Source organism: Oxyura jamaicensis, chromosome 1 (assembly GCF_011077185.1).
Source record: "Oxyura jamaicensis isolate SHBP4307 breed ruddy duck chromosome 1, BPBGC_Ojam_1.0, whole genome shotgun sequence".
In the NCBI taxonomy this organism is placed as follows: domain Eukaryota; kingdom Metazoa; phylum Chordata; class Aves; order Anseriformes; family Anatidae; genus Oxyura; species Oxyura jamaicensis.
This window is the reverse complement of record NC_048893.1, coordinates 12,035,137-12,058,143: the sequence shown is the minus strand read 5'-3', so window position 1 is coordinate 12,058,143 and position 23,007 is coordinate 12,035,137. Positions and strand designations below refer to the sequence as shown.

Below are 23,007 nucleotides of genomic sequence, written 5' to 3'. Positions count from 1 at the left end.
GTATCAAATCAATCTATTTGTTGCAGGTCTGTACTGCAGTGTTTGTAGGACCTATTCCAACTTAAAATACGGTGTCTTTTAAAGTAACACACTGTGTGAAATAAGAGAACGTCCACACACGAGCCAGGGAAGAATGAATAAACAGGCATCCATGCAGAACCAAGTCTTCCCAAGGGTCAATGTATTACTGTTGAAATTGTATGATGCTATCAGAAACATACTCTTTATTCACGTTTTTTATTCAGAATGTGAGATCTTAGAAGAATTCTTGTTGCATAGTTTGGGGACTAAACTCCTCTTCCTCCTGTTCAATATCAAACTGGATTGCTGTTTGATGTCATTGTCATTAGTTTCAATGTTTTATAAAAAACCTTCTGCTTGTTACCAATAAACAAAAATACCACTCTTGTTTTCCTCTTTTGACTTAGCTTTAGGCTACCATTTTCATGAGTGTATTTATTTTGCAGTCAGCAGGGTTATTTTTGTAATCAGCCCTGCCTTTTTCCCCCCAAAATACCTAATAGTGTGCATGAAATTTTCTTGCGTTTTGTAACAAATTTATTGCGTGAGTTCAGAATCTTTTTGTGGTAATAACTATGGATTGCTTAACTGATCAAAAAAGAAGAGGGGAAATGCTGCTTTTAATAAAACTCTCTGAGATTGTCCTGCGATAAGGAAGCTCGGTCTGTGTGCCACTTGTGCTGTACTGAAGGACAAAACTGAGGCTTCTGTTGTCCTGTAGCAGCACATTCACAGTTTTCTGTTTTCTTAGAGGGGGGGAAAAAAACCAACTAACTCTTACTAAAATAGTAATGAGGCAAGGTGTAAAGTAATTGTAGCTGTTCAGCATGTTCTCCGTGTAATGGGAGCATCTTTACGTCGTGTATGTTGGCCTCCTTCTGGAAGGTGGAAGTAAAGTTTTGTCTTTTTCTGTTAACAGCCTAAAATGACTGTGTGAAGTCAGTGGAATAAATGGCGTCCAAAGTAACTGATGCTATAGTTTGGTACCAGAAAAAGGTAAGCTTTCTATTTGTTTTTACGGTGGCTTAATAAACCCCTAAAAGTTGGCTTATTGCATTTTGTGTGTGAAGTATAATAAAAATAAAATACTACTGCATTGTTGGTTGGCATCATATGTGTGACAGTGAGTAGGTTGAAGCTTTTCTTCCAAAAGTTAAGAAATACCTAGTGACCATACCTTACGGAGTGGAAGAACTTTTGGTCCATTTTGAAAACCCCTCACCTCCTTGGCTACTTAGGTTGTGGAAAAAAGGAAAGAAAATTTTCTTTCTCGGTATGATGTTAGTTCATGTACTTGTGAGGAGCATGCTGTCTCTGTAGCATGGAAAAGAATTATTGTATTAAAGTACAGAGAAAGAATTAAAACATTTTCTGCTAGTATCAAGGATCTGTGTAATCCAAAGCCAAATGAGGTGGGTTAGAGCTCTTTAGAAGTCAATTAAGAAACAAAAAACAGGTGAGGGAGCAGGAAAGGGGAAAAGAGGTCTCATTTGGAGATACACAGTTACAGTTTCTTATGATGATGTATTTTTTTGACTCATGTTCATACATGGAAATTTTAATGTCTTTTCTGGATTTATTACTTTGATAATTTGAAGTTACCATATTCTCTTGACATTAGTATGCCTAATAATAAGTTAGCTTATTTCAGTTATTATTATTTTTTTTTTCCACGAACATTTTTCTAAGTTTTGAGGTATGCTTCTGTGTTAAGATAGAATTTTAAGGTGTGATGATTTTATTGGATTTTTCCTTGGCTCATTGTGCTTTGTTTTCCTTGGACCTCTAGCTCTCTTCTTGACAGTATGTATCATGTCCTTAGGAGAATAATGGCTCTGGTCTTTGAAACAGAAATTTGGTTGACTTCTATTTCAAGCAGCTATAACTTCTTGAAATCTAACAGTACAGATGTGCTTTCCTGAGGTCTTTTCAACTGTGAATTAAAAGTGCAATTGGAAAAAAAGAAAAATGAATTCTGATTACTTAATTTATACTGGGTGTTCAACTAAGTTTTAAAAATTTGAGAATTACTCAATTTAAATTTATTTATTTTTTTTTTGATACTCTGTACTCTCTTCTTTCACTCATTCAAACTTGAGAAAAAGTATTTTGCCTCTACAGTGAAGATTGTGTAGGAAGATGAAAGGACAGCCAACCCCTCTGGCTTCTCACCAGTAGCTAGCATCTCTTCAATGGCCTGATGTAGACTTGTGGATATGAACTCTTTAATTCTTACATATAGAAAAAGTGCATTACTGAATTTCTTCAATAACGAAGTTTAAGAAGTGCTGTTGTATGGCTTTACTTCTCAGATTCATTTACCCTTTTCAGTAGGTGCAGAGGTAGTTGTAAATCCTTGATAATATGCTGTGTTTTTTTAATAAAGATTTGTAGGAAGATTTAGCATAGCAAAATTCAGTGGAGGTTCTTATGAAAGGTGATGCTTATTACAGAAACCTTCAAGTAAGCAGATTTTACCTGTTTCTACATTCTTTCATAAATTTCATTCAATCAAACCGTCACATGCGAAAGCACCAAGTTGTGTGCATGTGAGTGGCCAGGATCTTGTGTGCAATGCTAAAGATGCTGGTTATCAGATCCTCATCATGTCTCGGAGGTTTTTTGGTTGGTGGTGATGAACTAGTCTTCAGACAGATCTTTTACGTGATTCGGCCTGATACATGAAGCGGTCATTTGATGCGAGTGAGAGTCTGAAGTCTCCGTAAATCTTAGGTGAAGTTCCTGCGTGTTTCTGGTTTGTTTGAAATGTGTGTCTGTGATCCTGTTGGACATGCAGGAGAAGGAATGCCACATGTGATATGCTGCAACTTTCCACCCTCCTGATGTTAGGAACGCAGGATCTACTGCTGATGAGTCACTGTGCTGTGAGCTTACAGAGCAGGCCTTCTGGTCTTGATATAAACAACCCAGCCCTCATTCTCACTGTTCCCAGGAGACTGCCTCTGACAGGATACCTCATTATCAGCACAGGTCATTCTTTTAACCCTTGTTCTCTTGTTTTCTTTCCATTGATTTCACACACGTGGTTCCACTTACTGCATTCATACAAATGTCAACATTTCCTCTACAAGTCTCTGCAGGTTTTTTCAGAGGTCTGCTCAGCCAGAAATTGCAAACTGCCTTCACGGCAAGGAATTGTGATGAGGTGACTACTGTTACTTCGTGAAAGACTGGGCTGTCTCTGGGTGAGAGAAGATCTTGCATAGACCAGATGTCAGTGTTTTCCACAGCGTGATCAAAATTTAATCGCAACCTGCATGCGGTCAGGAGTCTGCCAAATGAGCAGATTCTTGCTTTGTTTCTTTCAGAATGAGGGTGTGGGGTCTTATTTTGGGACAAATGTGTGCCCTTCAGAAATATTGCATCTCATGCAAATGTTTATACTAATTAGAGTGTTCTGGGCCCACTTTAGTGAACACTCCCCTGGATCAGGCTAATAACTCCCAGGACTTCTTAACTTCGCTGTGTGTGATCTTTTTCTGGGAGAATCAAGGAATTTTCAACCATATCTTTGGATTTTTTTTCCATGTCATTTACATGGTATAGTGTGTTTTCTGTTCCCCCCGCCCCCCCCCAAGGATCCATTGTTTGTACTTAAGATTTCAAAATAGGGAATAGGAGGAAGAGCTATGCTATTGGCAAGTGGGCACAAGGCACGTTTTTGTCCCTTCTGATATGTTCCTGTTATCTGGTTGCTTTATGATGACAAAATGCTGAACTTGGTGAACTGCTCATCGCTTTCAGTTTTATAATTTTATTTCATATTTGTCAAAGTTTTTCCACTTAGCTTGCTTTTTAAATTTGCTGATTCCTCAGTACTGTAACTGGAATTGAAAGTAGGGAGGGATCAATACTCAGGACATGCTAGCAATAAAACATTGTTTCTGGGCCAAGAGAGAGCCAGGGTTGCAGTAGTATTGATCAAATTAGTCTGTCTTGTCTATATGATAAAATGAGGAAAGTAAAGTATTATTTTGGGGAGTTTTTGTCAGATAAATGAGTTATATGAAAATCCTGACAAAGAATATCAAGAATTTAGAATATGTGTAGTGAAACATAAAGAAGTAAAAATGTATTTGAGTAGGTAGACACTTAATGAGAGAAAGAAGAAATATTGAACAGATTGTTTACTCTTCGATTTTGATACTTTTTTTTTTAATTTCACACTTTGTTTTTCCCATACTAAATTACAAAGGTCTGTTGTCTTTTCAAAAGTAAAATGTTTTTATATTTCTGTAGATGAAAGAATTAAGCAGTTGAACTCTTCCAACCCTACTTGCGTGCAAGTTTTCCAGACAGCAAGCACAAAAGTAACTTTACTCATGTGAGTCATTCTATTGTGTGAAATGGAGCTTCTCACACGAGGATGATTTAGTTGTTTAATTGTTTGAAAGGTCAGCCTTTTTATTACGTAAACTTGTTTATTGCTGTTGCAATAGATGTAGTCTGCAATAGTCTTCCAGCAGTCTTGCAGACTGTTGTCTGCAGTTCTACAGTGCGTAGGAGCTCTTGATTACTGCCTTGTAAAAATACTTGGTTATTTTTATTTGGGCTGTAGGATTTGAGATCGTGTATGATACCAATTTGTTATTTGAGACGTAGGACTGCATGGACATAGCTTTACTGCTTCCAGCGACAGCTCACGTTTCCCAGCTGGTGCAAGTACTTTGAAATCTGGACAGATAAATCCTGCTGGATGCAGGCTGACTGTGCAGAAAGCAGTATAAATTAAACCTCTTCTGTGTTCCTGGACATACTGAGGAATGCAGTGCTGAGATGTTCGTGAGTCTTGGTGAGGTCAGACAGGGTTTGCCAGCTCCTTTTGAGTACGTGTCTGCTGCATGGGTTCTTGCAGCAAACGGGTGTGGCGAGGATGTCTGGAATGGGTTCTTGCTTTGATCCCTGGCTGTGCCGAGCTAGGATTCACATATGTGTACTTCAGTAATAAATATCCTGAGGATAATATGTGCCTACCAGAATACTGACCTTGCTTCAGGTTTGTGGTTGATTGAATATTAAGGAGAAAATGGTCATGATGTTTCCTCAGAAAAAATTGTGCCTCCCCTCCCCCCCCCCCCAGTATTTTAAAAGATTTTCAATATCTGATGATGCACCTCTTTGGTCATTCAGTTCCTTTAATTAAATACTTTGTGCATATCTGAAGTACTGCCTCAGTACCGGGTGTTAAAAGTAATAAAATCAATCTAAAATACTACTTGAAACTTAAACTCTTTACATTGATTTATTATAATACTTTCAAGGCTTACAGAGAATAGTAGATGTGCAATTTCTGGTCTGGTTTCTGATTTGGTGAGTATACGTAGAGTAAAACCAGAAATTTACCTTAACGGCTTTTTGATTCTCAGTGCTCGCAGAAGACTCGCCACTAAAACGGGGAGCTGTACACAAATTTGTTAATAATGCTGCTGGAGAAAATTAAGACGTTCCTTCTCTTGGGGCTGTTTGTTGGTGAAGGCAGAATAGAACTTAATGAGCCTGAATCCTGCATCTGATTGCATCTCGCTTAACTTTGCAAATGTGGCTCTGTGCTGCCCTAGGTGTCCTTTGGGTACTGCTGTTAAAGGGCACAATAAAACAAATTAGATGTTTTCTCTGTCATGGTTTTAAAGGGCAAAATTAGAGTTCTAATTGCATTAGGACCTGTAATATTTAGTGTTTTACAGCTCATTAGTTTAAGATTATGTTTGACAGCTTAATAAAGAAACAAATTATATCATACCCTGAAACCACCTGATTTCCTTCTTGGCACTGAATCCATGTGATGCATTAGTGACCCTAGCACCGAAAACAGTTTTCGCCAGATGGTGTAGGTATATGGCTGTATTTCTGAGGACTTTGGATGATGAAATTACATCAGCTCAAAAAGGTCAGCCTTTGAGTGCCAAACTTGACAAGTACTGGAGCTGACTATTTTTGAAAGTGAAATTCCCCGGGCTCAGTTTTGGGGCCAGTTTTTTTTTAATATCTTTATCAAGGACCTTGATGAGGGGATCGAGTGCACCCTCAGTGAGTTTTCAGATGACACCAAGTTGGGCAGGAGTGTTGGTCTGCTTGAGGGTAGGAGGGCTCTGCACTCTGCAGAGGATCTGGGTAGGCTGCACCGATGGGCCATGTCCAAACACAAGACAGCTAAATACTGGGTGCTGCCCTTGGGGCACAACAACCCCATGTGGGGTTATAGGGTTGTGGAAGAGTGCCTGGGAAGTTGCCTGTCAGAAAAGGACCCGGGGGTGTCAGTTGACAGCTGGCTGAGCTTGAGCCAGCAGTGTGCTCAGGTGGCCAAGAAGGCCAGCAGCATCCTGGCCTGCATCAGGAATAGTGTGGCCAGCAGGACCAGAGAGGTGGTGGCCCCTTTGTACGTGGCAGTGTTGAGATTGCATCTCATGTACCGTGCTCTGTTTTGGACCCCTCCCTACATGGATATTGAGTTGCTCAAATGTGTGCAGAGATGAGCAATGAAGCTGGTGAAGGGTCAAGAAAACAAGACATCTGGGGAGCAGCTGAGGGAGCTGGAGCTGTTGAGTCTGGAGAAAAGGAGGCTGACGGGAGATCTCATTGCTCTCTACAACCACAAGAAAAGAGACTTCAGTGAGGATGTCAGTCTCTTTTCTCAGGTGACAAGTGATAGGACGTGAGGCAACAGCCGAAAGTTGTACCATGGGAGGGTTAGTCTGTGGCTGAGGAAGAATTTCCTCACAGAGAGGGGGGTCAGGCATTGGAGCAGGCTGCCCAGGGAAGTGTAGCCACCACCCCTGGAGGTATTTGAGACGTGTCGACCTGGCATGAAGGAACATAGTTCTGGGGACATGGTTTAGTGGTGGAGTTGGCGTTGTTAGGTGATGGTTGGACTTGGTGATCTTAATGGTCTTTTCCAACTTAAATATTTATATAATTATGAAAGCACTGAGAGGAAAAATGTGTATTTAGCAAAGTTGTCTTCTATGCAGCACTGAAACTGGGTACTGAAGTTGTCAGCTGACCAAACTGTGGGGGTTACCTTCAGCACCCTGTTTTACTGATGCAAATCTTGTTACTGAATCTCATGCAGGGGATTCAGAATCACTCAAAACTACGATGTGGTTGTACAAACCCGTCTCACATTTTGCCTGGCTGCTGGCTCCCATGCCTGTTTTGCTTTCCCACAGACGTCTGTGCAGTTCTCTGGTGAGTTTGGTCAGGGACCTAATCCAGTTACAACTCAGATTGAAGGAGCTGAACCGATCTGTGAGAGAGAGCGAGCTGCAGATCCCTCTGTTTGTAATACCAATTCTCAAATTGTTTCGTTATGCCTTGTGAAGCTATAATCTAGCATTTTCTTTTTTCCTCCTGAGAGAACTGAATTATCTTTCAACCACACACAGGAATGTGCTGGCAGAAGGCAAGGGTGCTGGGGGAAGTGGAAATAATCAGGGGTGTAAGGGCAGTGCTGTTACGAAATTAGAGTGGCAATGCTGGTGAAGTTGCTGGGTTTTTGGTGGTCTTCAGGGAATGATACTGAGCAATGAGGCTGTCAGAGTGGTTTTCTTTTCCCAGTTATTTCTCAAGGCTGTTTGGTTTTGTGCAAGTACATAATTGTAAGAAAAATATCACTCTATTCAGCTCAAGTGAGACACAGCATGTAGGGTGCTACGTCCAGTTTTGGGCTGCCCAGTGTAGAAAAGGCATCGGTATGCTTTGGCAAGCTCGGTGGGGGTCCACCAGCATTGTCATGGAGCTTCTTGTCCTCAGAAGAAGAGGGCAAAGGGGAGAGCTTAGTGCTATCACAACTGTCACCTTGGGTGGCTGTAGAGAGGATGGAGCTGGGCTCTTCTCAGAGGTGTGCTGGGATTGTGTAAGGGGCAATAAACACGAGTTGAAATGCGAGAAGTTCTGATTAGGTGTAAGGAAAGAAAAATGTTTACCGTGAGGGTTGCCAAGATAGGATCCCAGAGAAGCTAGAGTTGTGGAGGTCTTCACATCTTCCTTGGGTAAGCCCTTGATCAACCTGATGTAACTGGAGCCGCTTTGTGTGACATCCTCCAGAGGTTCCAGCCTCCACGGTTCTGCAATGCCTTTAGTCTGACAGTTGAAGATGAGTAAACGTTATGATGAAGGGTTGGACTGTACTTTAATGACAAAGGAAATCTCGTTCTGTTTGTGCTACTGTTTTGTCTATGCTCAGTGGGCCATTTAAGCCACAGAAATGGTATCTAAAGCTATGCCTGGCATCCAGTGTACGTCACGAGGAGGTGGCTTAGGATAGCTGTTGGTCAGCCTTTCACTGCAGTTCAAGCTGCCAGCTGACTCCAAATATTCTTACGCATATAATTTTGTTTAATTGTGAGATGAAAAAAGTAAGCTTCATGTTTTTAGTAGATACGCTAAAATCTGTAAACCTCTACTCAGGGCGATAAGTAAGGCTGGCTGATGTTAACAAGAATTAATATATATTGACAGTTACGGAAAAAGCATTGGTACATAGTTGATCAATGTTCTCTCCAAGAGAAATAACTACACTGCTGAACTACAGGATTATTGCCTTTGCTGCAATGTGGATCAGTTCATATAAGAAATAAAATGGGGTTTGAAATAACTTTTAATAAATTAGTTCTGTGTTTTGAGAAAACAAAAAATATTTGTATGATATTCATAAGTATATGCTTCAACATGAGCTAAATGAGGCATTTTAATTTTTAAAAATGAATATTATGTGCATAGAAATGTATACATCAGTCAATATTAAAAACGTTCTGATACAGAAGTTAATACAATTTTTGAAGAATGATGACTGTAAAAAGTAATAAAAGTGTTAAAAAGTAATAAAAGCCAATAAGTTAATACTAAACTTTTTACTAAGGTGTTAAAGACTTAACCTCCTTGGTAGACAGACCAAAGAAGCAACTTTGTTCTTCATTCTCCAATTTCTGTATCTTGTATCACTTGGATTTGTAATAGTATTATAATGTTGTTTATCAAAATGTTTAGAGGTTTTTAAAGGACAAAGCTTAGCATGCAGGTTTCATTATGGGTAAATATTAAAGTTTTAAGATCCAGCAGGGAGTGCTATGTATTCTTAGGATTATAATCTTTGCTAGCCTGCTTTGTCATAAATTATAAATGTCTCCTGAAATATTGATCAGTTCCATTAGAATCAGAAGGCTCTGTGAGTATTGGGCTACATGTTGATACCATCACTACATTAGCTTAAAGTGAATATCAGTGTCATTCACAAAGCTCAAATTCAGGCTCGATGCAAACATGGCCTATCGATCAGCTTGTTACGAGACAGGCACTGGGAAGAAATAATATGCAGTGCAGGTATTCCTAGTACTGGGCTTCATTTGAAATCAGAATTAGCTGTTTTCGGTAGCATAACTTTTTATTTAAGCTATTTGCTGTTGTTTGTTATAAAAACAACCATAAAGATGTCAAATTTTAGATATGTAGGGAAACATGATCAAATGCTTTCTGAGGTATTTGATTGGGAAGGAATAAGTGCAATTGTTTTAGAGAATTTCAAGGTGCACACATCCCCAGCAAATGTTATGAGGGGACTGCACTTAAAGGATCTCAAAATTATTTATACTTTCAGGAAAGAGCTAGCTTTGTTAGGTGAATTTATTTTTTTTTTTTCCTCAAAAATGGGAAAGGAACTTATTTACTTGCATAGTTTAATATCCCCTGTCAAATCACCTAGCAGTGTATGTATATTTCCTGCTTGTGAGGAAAAAAAACATGTTTTTTCAAGCAAATCTATTTTAAAATTTATTACTCTGTTAATTAAGGATGCTACCCCCCAAGTTTATTGTTGCTTTTCAAATTACACAACCTAGCTGTGCTCACATGAAGTAGTGCAATTTAGAAGCCGTAATTACCTATAGTGGTTCAAAGTTCAGCTCATTTTATCATCTCCCCTGTTGTTGAGAAAGGTTTGAAATATATGAACACATATATATGTGGGTTAGCAAGTCCAATGGATTTTGATGTTTTCAATAAGTTTTCACCATAAGAAATATTTTTTTTGAAACTGGAGTAGTGGGTTACAGAGCATTTTCCCTTTGAAATAATTTTAAAAACGAGGTAAAGTATTTCTAAAAGAATCTAAAAGCATTAAAAATGTGTCACTCCCTTCTGGGTGGAACTTCTAACAAGCCACCCACACTTCTTTTTTTCCCCTTTCTCTGGCTATACCTGAAGCAATGCCTTTCCATTGTGAAAGAACACTGGCAGGATTTTCAGTCTTTGCATGTAATCCCTTATGTGCTGAAGCTTGCAGCAGCTGCGTGGAGAATTGCTGTTAATTCTGCGAGTACACAAAGGAGCAGAATTCCTTTAATCTTCTCAGCTAGGCGTTTAGTGAGGCAAGGTGTCTCGATGACTGAACATTTTAGAGGTAACTGATCTGGATAGAACCTTGGCACTGAGGAAGCCTGTGATGCGTGATTAAAACAAAATTTGTATGAAAGAACATCTGCTGGTGCATCCACTTCTGCTATGGGTAGGTTATACCATAGTTTATTCTACCCGTAGTGTATTATTAACAGGTTCCTTTTCTTTTTTCTTTTTTTAAAGGTTAATTTATTTTCTGCCAAATCCTTAACAACCAAACAAAAAGCTATAGAATACAAACTTCACTTTGTGATCCCCCTTGATTAGATATTTTATAAATTAGAATAAGTTTCTGTGATAAAGCAGATTAAAATTCGGATAATGTTGTACATTTTGCTTAAGAAAAAGAGAAGCCCAATTGTAGACTGGACCAAGGGATTGAAAATACCAGTGACAGACTATTATACAAATAGTCTTGCACAAAATCTTGAACAGATTTTAAAAACAGTTGTTGTACAGTTAAAAATTGGACAGTTTTTAGACTCTTGTACTTTGTCTTTAAAGGACACGGCAGAACCTGTGGCAATAGTGGGCAAGAGAGTCTGGATAGGGTTCGTAACTTCAGGAGTACGCAGGTATTTGAGTGAATTTGGGCCTTCCCTTTGACTTGACAGGTCCAGGCACAGGAAGCTTCATCTATGAAACACTGTGGACAGCTGCATATAGACAGAAAGCTTGCTTTGATCAAGTTTTCTGTATATTTAAATTCTTCATGATGGAAGTGTGAACAGTCTTATCTCTAGAAGCCTCTTCCTTCATTTCATTTGCACTTGGAAGTTAAATTCTTTGGCATTGCTAGATGTTTGTCTTTTAGGTGTCCTGCAGATATGCACGGTTTCAAACAACTGCTTGAATAACAAAGAGTCAGAGCCTGTGTGTAAGCATCTGAGCACTTTATATTTAGATTTAACAGGAAACATAATTTAGATGGAAATACTTGTAAATCAAAACTCTTTGAAGAAGGAGTTGACTGGTGTTCTTGATAATTTTAAACTGGGAAGGTTTGCTAGGATTAGCTTACATACTTGAATTAATTCGTTCCATTTAATTTATACAGTCCTTTAATGTTTTTTTTTTTTCCTCATGTCTGGTAATTATTATATGTTATAACTTGGCTTGTCACTGAAAAGCTCTTTCCAGTGAATCCTGCAAGATGTGTTCTACCAAAATTAGACACGTTTTCCTGATGTAAGCTAGCAGAAAATGAATGCTTATGTTTTTCTCTTGCCTTTTCTGTCAGTAGCACTGGTTCTACTGATTTTTGTTTAATGTGGGAAATGAAGCGTGCCAGTATGTTACTTTATAATAGTATCTTTCTTTGCATGTATTCCTTCTGATACATTTGCAAGGGAAGTATAGATGGGTACTTCTGCAGGTGGAGAGAAGGGAAACTGAATATCAGGTACAAATGTGATGTGCTGAGCACAGGTGCACACTCCCTAAAGTGGCTCTAATACTTTCTTACAGCACAAAAAGGTGAAATTATATAGATACAATAATTTGTGAGAAATTGTAATGACACTCTCTATAATTATCCCTTTAACTCTTTCCAGGTTGCAGCAGTATGCCTTTACTTAGCAGCCCCATGTTCAGATTTTAATAATTAAGGTAGATCAGAGGAGACTGGCCAGATCCACTAAAAGCTGAGAAAGACCATCTTTGTGATTTTCTCTTATTTTGACTCCTGTTGTTCTCTTTTCTTATTTTCTGTTCTCTTATTTTGACTCTCAGTAATTACTGAAAATTAGTTTATGGAGTGATGTTAAAATAAAAACATGAATGGAAAAATACCTACTTCTTGTCTCTTTTTGGAGACAAGCTGCTACCTAGTCTTGAGGGAGAAGAAATGTTTGCAGGAAAATATAAGAAAGCCAAATTTCAAATTGGTTGGCTTACTTGCCTCAGATGTCCTCTGAGATCTGTCTCCCAGAATTCCTTTAACAAATGGTCTATTATTTGTTTGCAAGAAGAACGCTCTTTTAAAGACCCTTTCAACTCTAAAAACCAGTATCAGCTATGAATGGAATGAGAAATACAGAGTTGGCTTTTCAATTTTATTGGCACAAAGGCATCCCCATTTGTTTCTTGCGTAATCGAGTGGGAGACAGACTTTTCTCTTTGTGGAAAGAAAGCTTTTTTGGAAGCAAGGGGGGAAAGACACAATATTATTCAGTACAAAAAACTCAGGAGTTGCTCTTCTCAGTAAAGCTCACAAAAAAACAGGAAGATCAGAAATTTCATTTAAAATGTATTTCAGGAAGAAGCCAGAGCAATTTGATATAAACGCCTGGGTGGAGTGGTTATTCAAGATATTGACTTTTTAATTGCTGGCAGTTCTCCAGATGGAGTCAGCTCTTAAACTTCCTTTATTTTAATTGGCTTAATTATAGCAAGTGCTTAATCTGTCCAGTACAGTGCCTGACTTCCCCCTTATTTTCCACAGTCTGTTTTTTTTTTTCCTAAATGCCAGGTGCTAAGTATTTCTTAATATTACCAAAATGTCAGTAGATTTTTTTTTTTAACACTTTAAGGTAATGAGCTAAAAATTGTTTGCCTGCTTAGATCTTGTGAATGGGAAATACTAAGCAAATATGAAAATGAGGAATTCGGTTTGCTGTTCTCACTTCGAGTTGTAGACTTGCCTCGGACTTTATATAAATTAGAAATTACAAATCTATTTAAATGTCTTTTTTAAATTTAAAAAAAGACATTTAAAAGAACCTATAACCTATTTTTAATGGGTCAGATTTGGAGGTGCAGAACATGCCTCCAGACTGTCTTAATGACTGTCTTGGCCTACTCTGACTTCCCTGGATATCTTTTTGTATTTATTGCTGGACACAAGATCCTTTTTAAATGAGAAAAAATACAGTATAAAAAAATCAAAGTTAACGCTGAAGACTAAAATAGGAGAAGACAAATCAGAACAATGTTTTCTGGCGTAAGGTGTATTCACTTGTGTATGACTTAAGGTGTATGCACAGGTCTTCTGGGCCTGTTGTAGTTTGTGAATTGAAAAGATAACTTTTCTTCTTGAAGTGGGATTGGATTTAGGCAAATAATTGGGGTGTTTCCTGCCTCCCCATCAGGCACTTGGACCATGCTGGTTATATCAACTCTTTACAGTCAGTAAAGAAACTTTGAGTTGCCCTCTGAATGTGCACCTGCCTTGCTCGTGCAACCCAAAAGTGATGTTGTGCTTACCTGATCAGAGTTTGGTGATAGGGACCAAGCTTCAGGTGTCTAGCAGTTTGTGTGTGTATATATACGTGTGTGTGTATGGAGAACTGCTGGGATGGAAAGGTTTAAAAGCTCCATAGTAAAACAGATCATTGCTGAGCATTATGTAGGAGCACTAGGCATCAAAACAAGTTTTTACAAAACTTGGATATATTGTCTCACACACTGACTTGTGGTTGTCACTTTATCACTTTTTTGTCAGTCCAGTCTTACAAATACCCAAAGTTTTCTACGCCGATGTGAAGAGGTTAGAGCCTAGGAGAAAACCAATTCCTTTGTACTACAAGTTTTTAACTAAAAACTTGTTCACAATTAGACAACACTAGGTTCAGAAAAGTTTCACGAATAAATAGACTGGCAGCCTATTGAGTCTTTAAACCTTAGACAACTTTTAGGTAATGCATGTCCTCAGAAAAAATATTAGCTCAGGATATAAGGGAAAGGTTATTGAATTCTGGAAAAGGTCTACTAGTAGCATTATTTATTTAATCAGTGATTCAGTGGGGAAAATGCTGTTTCCTGATATTCTTTGCACACTTTGAGTTTTTCCTGGGCTGTAATCTGGTTGCCTACCAGCCTGACCCTATTTTTGTTGCTCTGCGGTCTGAAGAGATGAAGCTAAAGATAACGTAGCTGTAAAAGTGGGTGGAGTGGAACAGGAAACACAGAGGGAGGAAGCTTAAAAAAAATAATTAAAAAAAAATGAGTTGAAGCTTTTGGCTTCAACAATACACGTGCTGTGTATTCGAGTTATCTGACAGAGCTGTCGCGCTGCTGGTGCTGTGGGTCAGTTGTGTGGTGGCACAGAGGTGGGAGGCAGCGTGGCCTCCTCCTGCCACCTCACATGAGGCTTTGCCCCAAAGGAGTTACAGACCTTCTAGATCATGTGGGGATGGTGTGGAGAAGACAGAGATTTCTCTCTAAGAAAGCCTCCCCAGTGAAATAACCGGTTGTTTTCATGCTTGTCTTACTGAAGGTAGATTGATTTTTGTTTGATCAATGTATTTTAAAACCTAATCTAGATTTGTGTGTGTTCTTTCTAGATTGGAGCATATGATCAACAAATATGGGAAAAGTCAGTAGAGCAAAGAGAAATAAAGGTAATACTCCCATAGTATTTCAACTTTTTTTTTTATCAGCAATGCTGTAATTGTATATGCTGATGCAACTTATGATGTATGTGGTATTCTTAAATGCTATTGAAGTCAAAATAGACTTCTGGAGTGTAATCAAATGAAACTGGCAGAGTGTGCCCTATTTATTTAATATAACTAATGAATCTGAAGCACTAAAGTTCTACAACCTTCTGTACCTCAGTACAGAGGCTCAATTATGTTAAATCATGGCTTATTTTATTAGTACCTCTCTTTCACTCTTCTTTATGATGAATTCTAATGTCAGTTATCTGAGCTCTCCTTACTTTCAGTTAGTTACCTTATCCCTCCAGTTTACTTTTCCTCCTTTATGATGCTGTCATTGTTTTGTACAGTTTATTAGACTGGTAAGTACTTCAGGCTTTGTTTCCATTGTTTCCATGAACAGCTTTTTTTTTTTTTTTTTTTTGCATTTTGGTTTAACTAACAGTGCCATCAATGCCCGCTGCATTGCTAAATTGTTTTTGCGAAAAAAAAATGAGTTGTGTAATAGTTTTATGGATTGTGTATTATGTCATATTCTGTGATGTTGAAGCTAGTTTCATTAACGTATTCCTGCAATTAACCTTTTTTCTTCAAATACTGCACACAAGAAGTATGTAATTACTGCATGAGTTTCAAGGCATTGTTGATTCTTAATATTTAGTAAAATATGCATCACTCCAGTTTTCCTGTGCTTGTTATTTCTCCCCATTACTTAAGTAGATAAGTAGGGGTTTGTTTTTATTATATGGAAGCTGCCACGGACCTGAAGTTCCCTGATTTCTGTACAAATTCTACAAATTAACTTTTACATGGGAGGTCATGATATTTCTGGAAGAAGTGCTTTTAAAGCTGACATTTGAGTCGTCGTCATGCCGTATGTCTGCACCTCCCTGGTTCTGCAGTGTGTCCTGTGGGGTGACACGGAAAGCCATGGAGGGTGCGGAGTGGCTGTGCCAAGCCTGGCCAAGGGCACCCAGGAGGTCCCCGGGTGCTGCCTGTGCAGTGTGTGCAGCCTCCCTGAATTTAGCACCTTGGAGAAGCCCCAGCTGGCTGGGGTTGTGTTGAGGGGCTCAGGATACAGGGAGCTGCTGAGCGTCCCTTACTGGGACCGTACCGCAGAGTGCAGCATGAGGTGGAGCTTTGAGCACTGGTGTGTGTTAATGTAATCAGAAGGCTATTGCATGAAATTGCATCTTGTGGTACCCAGTGTCTGAAGCGTGCGTAGAGAGATGTTGCAGAAATGTTCTTGATGTTGGTACAACTAATTTCAAACTAAGGCGTTAGCATATTGCCTTTTTTCAGTGTCCTCGCAATGACCATGAAAACCAATTGCCGTGACGACAATTCCTATAACTACTGTGTAATAAATTCATGTAATTTATTGCAAATAATGTCTTGTGCCTATTAGAAAGCATTGGGTCATTGTCCAATAATTAACAAACACAGTGGGAGAAACGATGCCATCAATATGAGTTAGTGTAGTTGAATTTAGTGTGATAAAGGTAACACTGAAGCAGACTGCGACGTTCAGGTATGTGAATTAGAGCTTTAATTTCAGAACTACCACAGTACTGTTTCTAAATTAACTTTGTTAAAAATCTTAACATATTATATTTGAGCTGAAAATTCGTTTCTAATGGTATAAATTTATAGTTTAGTTAGAACTGCCATATTAAGATTAAATTCAGTCTCTGTACAGAATAATTTTACAATAATAACTATTTTAAAGCATTTTTCATTATATCAGGTAGCAGAAAGGTGTTCAGTGGTGCATAGAAATTGTGTAAGTTAATTGGATGGACCTGAATAGTATGAAATGTGTGTGTGTATATATATATTTAATTAACCCTAGTTTGAAACACTGCTGTTTTCGACATATATTACACAAGTTCTGTGGCACATTAATAGAGTGGAGAAATTACATCTTAATAAATGGACTTCTTTCACTGTGTGTGGCAAAATGTAGAACCATTTCAGTGTCGTTCTTGGACACTGAAAACATTTGATATTTGACTAATTTGATTTTTAAAGAATGTGTCACCATTGCTTTCCTTAAAGAAGATGGATAGAGTTACACTTATCTTTTTGCAGAATTTTTCTTTAAAATGAAAATGATTTTTAGCTACAGCAGCAAATTGTTCATAGGACGGAATACATTTCCAGGGCGTTATTTCTTCTAAGTTTTTGAGCTGGAGGATCCCTTCCTGAAATTGAGTGGCTTGATTATGCAAGATTTCACAAGAATCTATAGTTAGTTCTGGAATTAAAAGAATTCGTATTTCTAAGCATGGGCTTGTGTTCTCGTGCATAAAATTACTGCAGTTTTAAGACTGCTGATCTATAAAAATCTTATACATTAAGCTCTGTGAAGTGCTTAAGTCTATACTACAACTGATTTTCTGTACTTGTCATGCTAAGAACACATTGTGTTCCAACCCTGTTTCAATTCTGTGTATTAATTTTGTTTCATTACAAGCCAACTCTTTTCTAATGGACGTACTAGGTCACAACTATATATCTAGTTCATTGTCAACATTTTTTTTTAATTTCAGTGTGAAAAATAAATCTGGTTGAATTTATGTGCAAGAAGTATTTTGAGCTGCACTATCTGTTTGAATAGCTTGCTTGATATAGTTGCCATCAAGATTGACACAATTAGATTTCATTGATCTTTCTCTCATTTATTTTCATTTAGTTTTTATGATTTCATCTGAATTGAATGCTTATATTTAAGTAATAAATGCTTTCTCATGTGGGTGAAATATGACTCTGTTGGAAATTCATAGCTCCCCAGCAAATTTAATGGCCTTTTGAATGAACACAGTTAAAACACTTCCATTATAACTCTATCTGTATCCTAAATATTTTCTTTGAAATATTGTATTTTACTCTCTATGAATTGTAAATGGAATCATTACTGGCTAATGTGACCAAGATCCTGATCTAAAAGCATCAAAATAAACTCACAAGGCTTGACAATGCAGCATCAAATCTTAACACTAAGAACGAACTTGAAAGTTTTGAATGACAGTTTGGTGTTTGGCTCGTCCATGAGGGAAAATTACTGTTTCTAAATGAAAAAACAAGCAGAAACTTTTTATGCTGCTTTCCTTTTTTTTTTTTTGTGTGTGTGTGTGTGTGTTTTTCTCCTCTTTAATAGGCTGATCTATGTTCACAATTAAGAAAAAAATCAATACTTCTGTACAATTTGGATTTATGACAGTGGAGCTTGCTGTTGATTAGTGGCTCTTGCATTACAACATGATTTACTGTCTAGTTTTGGAATTAGGATGTTGTAATATAAGTGGTTTGTGAAGTTTAATTAGATATTTAAGGAAAAAAGAGATTCAGGAAAGTAATTTGTGGCAAAAGCTCTGAAAACCTAATATTAAGTGTATTACTAATTCTTGCAAGTGTGTGCATATTTTGTCTGCATAACCCCAAGACATGGGAGGTGTGTGCTCAGTGCTTAACCCCATTTTAAATTTACCTAGTGGGTCAGTAATTGTTTAGGTTTTGTTTGGATGTTCAAGTGTGAAAAAGCATTTATTGTGCCTTGTTCCTCAGAATGTTTTAAAATACTTTAAATCTGTGAAGTTTGACATATTTGTCTAAATTTAAGAACAGTATAGGTTAAACACAATTACTGACCACATCAATATTGTTCTTTCGTAATATGTCTTCTGCATGAATGTATCATGAAATTTAATATTTGCATATTGCAGGGTTTGAGAAACAAACCAAAGAAAACAGGACATGTGAAACCAGACCTCATAGATGTTGATCTTGTAAGAGGTAGGTCTTCAGCTAGAAAAAGACAAATTTCTCAAAATAAATAACTACTACCCTTTGTCTTGTAACAGGAATGAATTGCCAAGTATCTACCTGTTCCCAATACAAAATCAATCAAACAAAAAGCCCAACAGCCCTACATAACTCCTCTCTAAAAGAAGACAAATAGGAAATATAATTAAAAGATGAGCTCCAGAATTAAATCAAAGGCTTAAAAACTTGATTTAAATATTGTCAAGTAAAATTCTTTGAATAAAAGAAGCATGTGGATTACCATGGATCATAGTTGTGGAGTTATTAGTTCAAAAATCTACTATTTCCATACATTCAGACTTCTTTTACATCTTCTGACACCCAGAGGAAAAATTATGTTGAAATTTAAGGAGAGTTAAAACTGTTAAAATAGCTCTTGAATATTTCTTTCCTGTTTTCAATAACAAAACTGCAACTGAAGGTCAGATGATATGACTTTTTGAAAAGTCTTTATTTAATCTTTCTTTTTATCTCTATTTAATTTTCCTCATGCCTCACAAAGGCAGTGGAAAGTGTGACCTGGATTTTTATTTTTATTTTTTCCCCTCTTCCGTGAGCCCAGCAGCCAACACGCTCTCTTGAATCTATTCTGGTAGTGCTCTTTGAATTCAGCTCTAGAATTAACTGAAGCAAAGTGCTGTGCTTGCACCCGGAGCTGGCTGGGCCTCCCCTGGTCCCACAGCTGAACCCTTGCCCTCTTGCTGCTGCTAGAGACACGCAGGCACCCTCGCACCCAGAGCTGGCCCATTGCTCCCAGGCCAGTTCACCTGTTCAGCAGCTTGTCTGGCGTCATCTTTGCTAGCAATTGCACAGCTGCTCTCACACCTGCACACACTCCAGTTGCTGGCTCTCAGCCCCCCATCCATGTGTACACACCCAGAGTGGAGCCCCTCACCCAGGAAAGTGTTAGAAAGGGGCTGAGAAGAACACAGGATAGGCTTTGTTGATCACGCATATGCCATGGCTGGACAACAACTGTACTGACTAGAAGCTATTTACACGTGACCAGCCCTTTTTATCCCCCTACCCCTCAACATTCCCATACTTGTTCCTTCCCACTCAGGATGTGCTCAGGGCTAGCCTGGTGGGGTATTATTTGGGTTTCCCTTCCTGCCGTTCTCCCTTTGAGTTGATTTGTGTGGGTGTGCAGATGAGCTTTTATCACATAACCTAACAATATAACTTTATTTTTTAACATGGGGATGTAAGATAAGCAAAACTGAATAAAATTTGAACTTTAAAGAAGCAGAACTGAAAAATAAATAGTAGTAAGATGTAAGGAGTAGCAGTAGACCACCTCAGTACAGGGATGTACTTGAATAACATTAGTAAATGACCGCTCTGCATAGATGTCTAAGTTGGCATTACAGTAGCTCCAGTATTGGCACTATTTTACATGTGCTAGCACAAAGCTTACTAATGCCAATTCAACTTGTAAACAAGGTGGGGATGCATAGCAGCATGTAGTAGTTGCCCTTTTTAAGCACCAGCCTTCAGCAGAGTTTGTCACACACCAGTTAGCTCTTAACAAATATTACACAGTTTTCTGGCTGTCAGAGAAGTGGGAATTTTCAGGAAGAAATGGAACTTCCAAAGAAATGGAAGGATATGAGGAAGAGAGAACATTTGAATGAGCGAGATGATAAATAATGTAGAAGAGTTAAAGATGGATTACTCTTTCGGTAACTTCCCTTCTCCTAGAGCTAGTCTTCAGTTTGACAGATACTGTTCTGTACTTCCCAAGCTTATTCCACTTTCCTGAGTGATGTGGCTAGGGCAGTGTACAGATGCTGATGGTGTAGATTTATTTGCTGTGGCAGAAAAGGACTCTGCTGTGCCTGCACAGGCGCGTGGAGTTTTCCTGAGACTTCCTGTTACCTCCTATCAGGTTTCTGATACTTTGATGAAACAGAGTAATTTTTAATACTTTAATTTAAAAATAATTTTGATATAGTAGGAAGTGGCAATATTCTGTTACACATTCCAAAATCTAAGTATTGGTACAAGCTCCTGATAATAACAATCAAGAGCATTCCAACAGTTTATACAAGCTCTGCATTGAGGAGCTACTGAAAGTATGGAAGTATGATATGTATCCAAATAATTGCTTAACTACTGCTCCACTGAATAGCTGTTAACTACTGTGCTACTTAGCATCTAAAGTTATTAGCCATAACACTGAAATATATACAAATTTATTTCTTTCTTCATTTTTTTTTAAAGGATCTGCTTTTGCTAAAGCAAAACCTGAAAGTCCTTGGACCTCTCTGACCCGCAAAGGAATCGTGAGAGTTGTTTTCTTTCCATTCTTCTACAGGTGGTGGCTACAAGTGACATCAAGAGTCATCTTTTTCTGGCTGCTTGTTCTTTATCTTCTTCAAGGTAGAGTTGGATTACAGGATCGACTTCGACTGAATGCCTTAGTTTAACCATATAGAAATTACTGTATGTTACTTTGTTCACTTTATGCTGTTAAGGTTCCTTCCTTAAGGAAACTTCCTAGCAGTATGTGCTAGAACAGATTGCAAGCATGTGTCTTTTTCCTACCTTTCTTTTACACATGCATAAACAGGACAAGCTGAATTTTGAGTATTTCCTCAAAGGCTTTCTTCAGCATTTAGCACACAGGTATGTTTGTCACCTCCATATATAATTTAGGTATCCAGGACTATCCGATTTAGTTCAGGGCTGAGAGATACCAAAGAAACATTTGGCTTGGACAATGTATGTTTTGGAGATGTGTAGTCTTTCTGGTACTGTGCAGATCAAGAGCTTCTTCTGAAGAAACAGGGAATGCTGAATCTGCCGAGGCTGCATGAGGTGATTTGTGTGATCAGTTTTCAGTTCTTCTGTGGGTTATCTTGTCACATCACAGGCAATGATCTTCTAGTTTATACTTCAGTCAGATCTCAGCTGTGCTTCCGATGACTAGCAAATGGAGGACTTCTTGTCCTCTATGCTTCTGCTAATTTTTCCATTTCATGAGGGAAGAGTATGTATCTTATTTTTTACAATTCCTAGATTAACAGTTGCCCAAAAGTCATTTTATAACAAACAGAAGGAAAATCTCAACTTTTAAATAGGATGATGAATCTCAAGTTCTAGTAATTAGACTTTGTGCTCCTCTTAATTATATGTGATACATAAGAGGAAAATGAGAAAAGGAAGAATGTAATACAGTGAGTCAGTATCTAATAGCATGAAAACCAGTGAGAGAATAAGTGTATCAGAAATGTGTACAACAAAAATGGAACAGAAGCTTAATGAAAGTTGGGAGCAATTTAAGTACTCTGAAAAGCTGATAAATTTTCCACTGATAAGTGGAAAGTGATAAGTTTTCCACTGAAATCCAATTAAAATATGATATTACTTTCCAATTTTGCCATCAGTCCTTGTAGTTATGAATCACTGTATCTTTTGAAAATTGTGTCTAAAATTAGAAATGGGAAAAAAAAAAAAGAAAAAAGCACCTCTTGTGTGAAGATGTTAGTGGCTATAAAATTAATTTCACAGTGCCAGTGCCCTGAAACTTGAAATGTATTGACAGACACTCATGTGATCTATCAAAACTTCTCTATATCACAATTTCTGAGATAGGTCCTTAAGAATGATTATTGCATACATTAACCTTTGTGTATACTATGGTAAGTATTCCATAGTGTTATTTTTACTTTATTAATGGTAATATAGATAGTGAGACACAAGTTATAATTGGTTCATCACCATGTTCATAGGTTGCTTATTCTGGGAAGCACCATTATACTCAATTTTTATGTTCCCAACCTCACACTTATTTTTGAAAACGTACCCACACTTAAACTGTGGAGCCTTTTTAAGACTCTAAAAGCAGCAAAATAAGACTAAATGCAAATTCTGAGTGCAAGCAAATTCTTTAGGACATTCATTATAGAGCTATGTTGCAATTAATGTTTTGTCCCTCAACTTTCATGGGGATCCATGATTTAATAAAGGTATAGTTTACTTAGAAGGTATGCTCAGTTATTTATTTTATATAAAATCACTAAGGCAGTGCTGAAACAGCCATAATCTATTACAAAAACTTAAAAACAAAATACTTCAAATTCCGGTGGCCATACTTCTGCCCTGAATCTGAATTTTCTATTGTAGCACAGAATTTCTGTCGTCATGGGATTCTCACGGACACGGCTGTAGAATGGAATGATTTCATTATGGTCATATATTAAATATATATATTTAGTTGAATTATTTAATTATGAAGTATTTTCTATAGATTTATGAACTGCCATTAATTGAAATTACTGCTTTGAAACTGATTAGCTTCAGCAGAATACTTGCTGGTGTTTATGTAAGTCTATAGAAAAGAATTCTTTCCTGGACTGTAGATTTAAAC

The 23,007-nt window shown here is 37.7% G+C and overlaps 1 protein-coding gene across 6 annotated transcripts in view; it reads left to right on the top strand.

Moving 5' to 3' along the window:
* PHTF2 (putative homeodomain transcription factor 2) overlaps positions 1 to 23,007 on the top strand; it is a 65,291-nt gene that overhangs the window by 10,919 nt on the left and 31,365 nt on the right. For 3 of the 6 annotated variants that reach the window (XM_035315554.1, XM_035315548.1, XM_035315549.1), the window contains exons 2-7: positions 941 to 1,017; positions 14,715 to 14,771; positions 15,161 to 15,172; positions 16,558 to 16,593; positions 18,536 to 18,605; positions 20,859 to 21,017. In XM_035315554.1, coding sequence (XP_035171445.1) covers positions 973 to 1,017; positions 14,715 to 14,771; positions 15,161 to 15,172; positions 16,558 to 16,593; positions 18,536 to 18,605; positions 20,859 to 21,017 — 379 coding nt within the window. In that variant the 5' untranslated portion in view covers positions 941 to 972. The remainder of the gene's footprint in view (positions 1 to 940; positions 1,018 to 14,714; positions 14,772 to 15,160; positions 15,173 to 16,557; positions 16,594 to 18,535; positions 18,606 to 20,858; positions 21,018 to 23,007) is intronic. The other 3 variants (XM_035315550.1, XM_035315551.1, XM_035315553.1) reach the window with 3 other exon arrangements.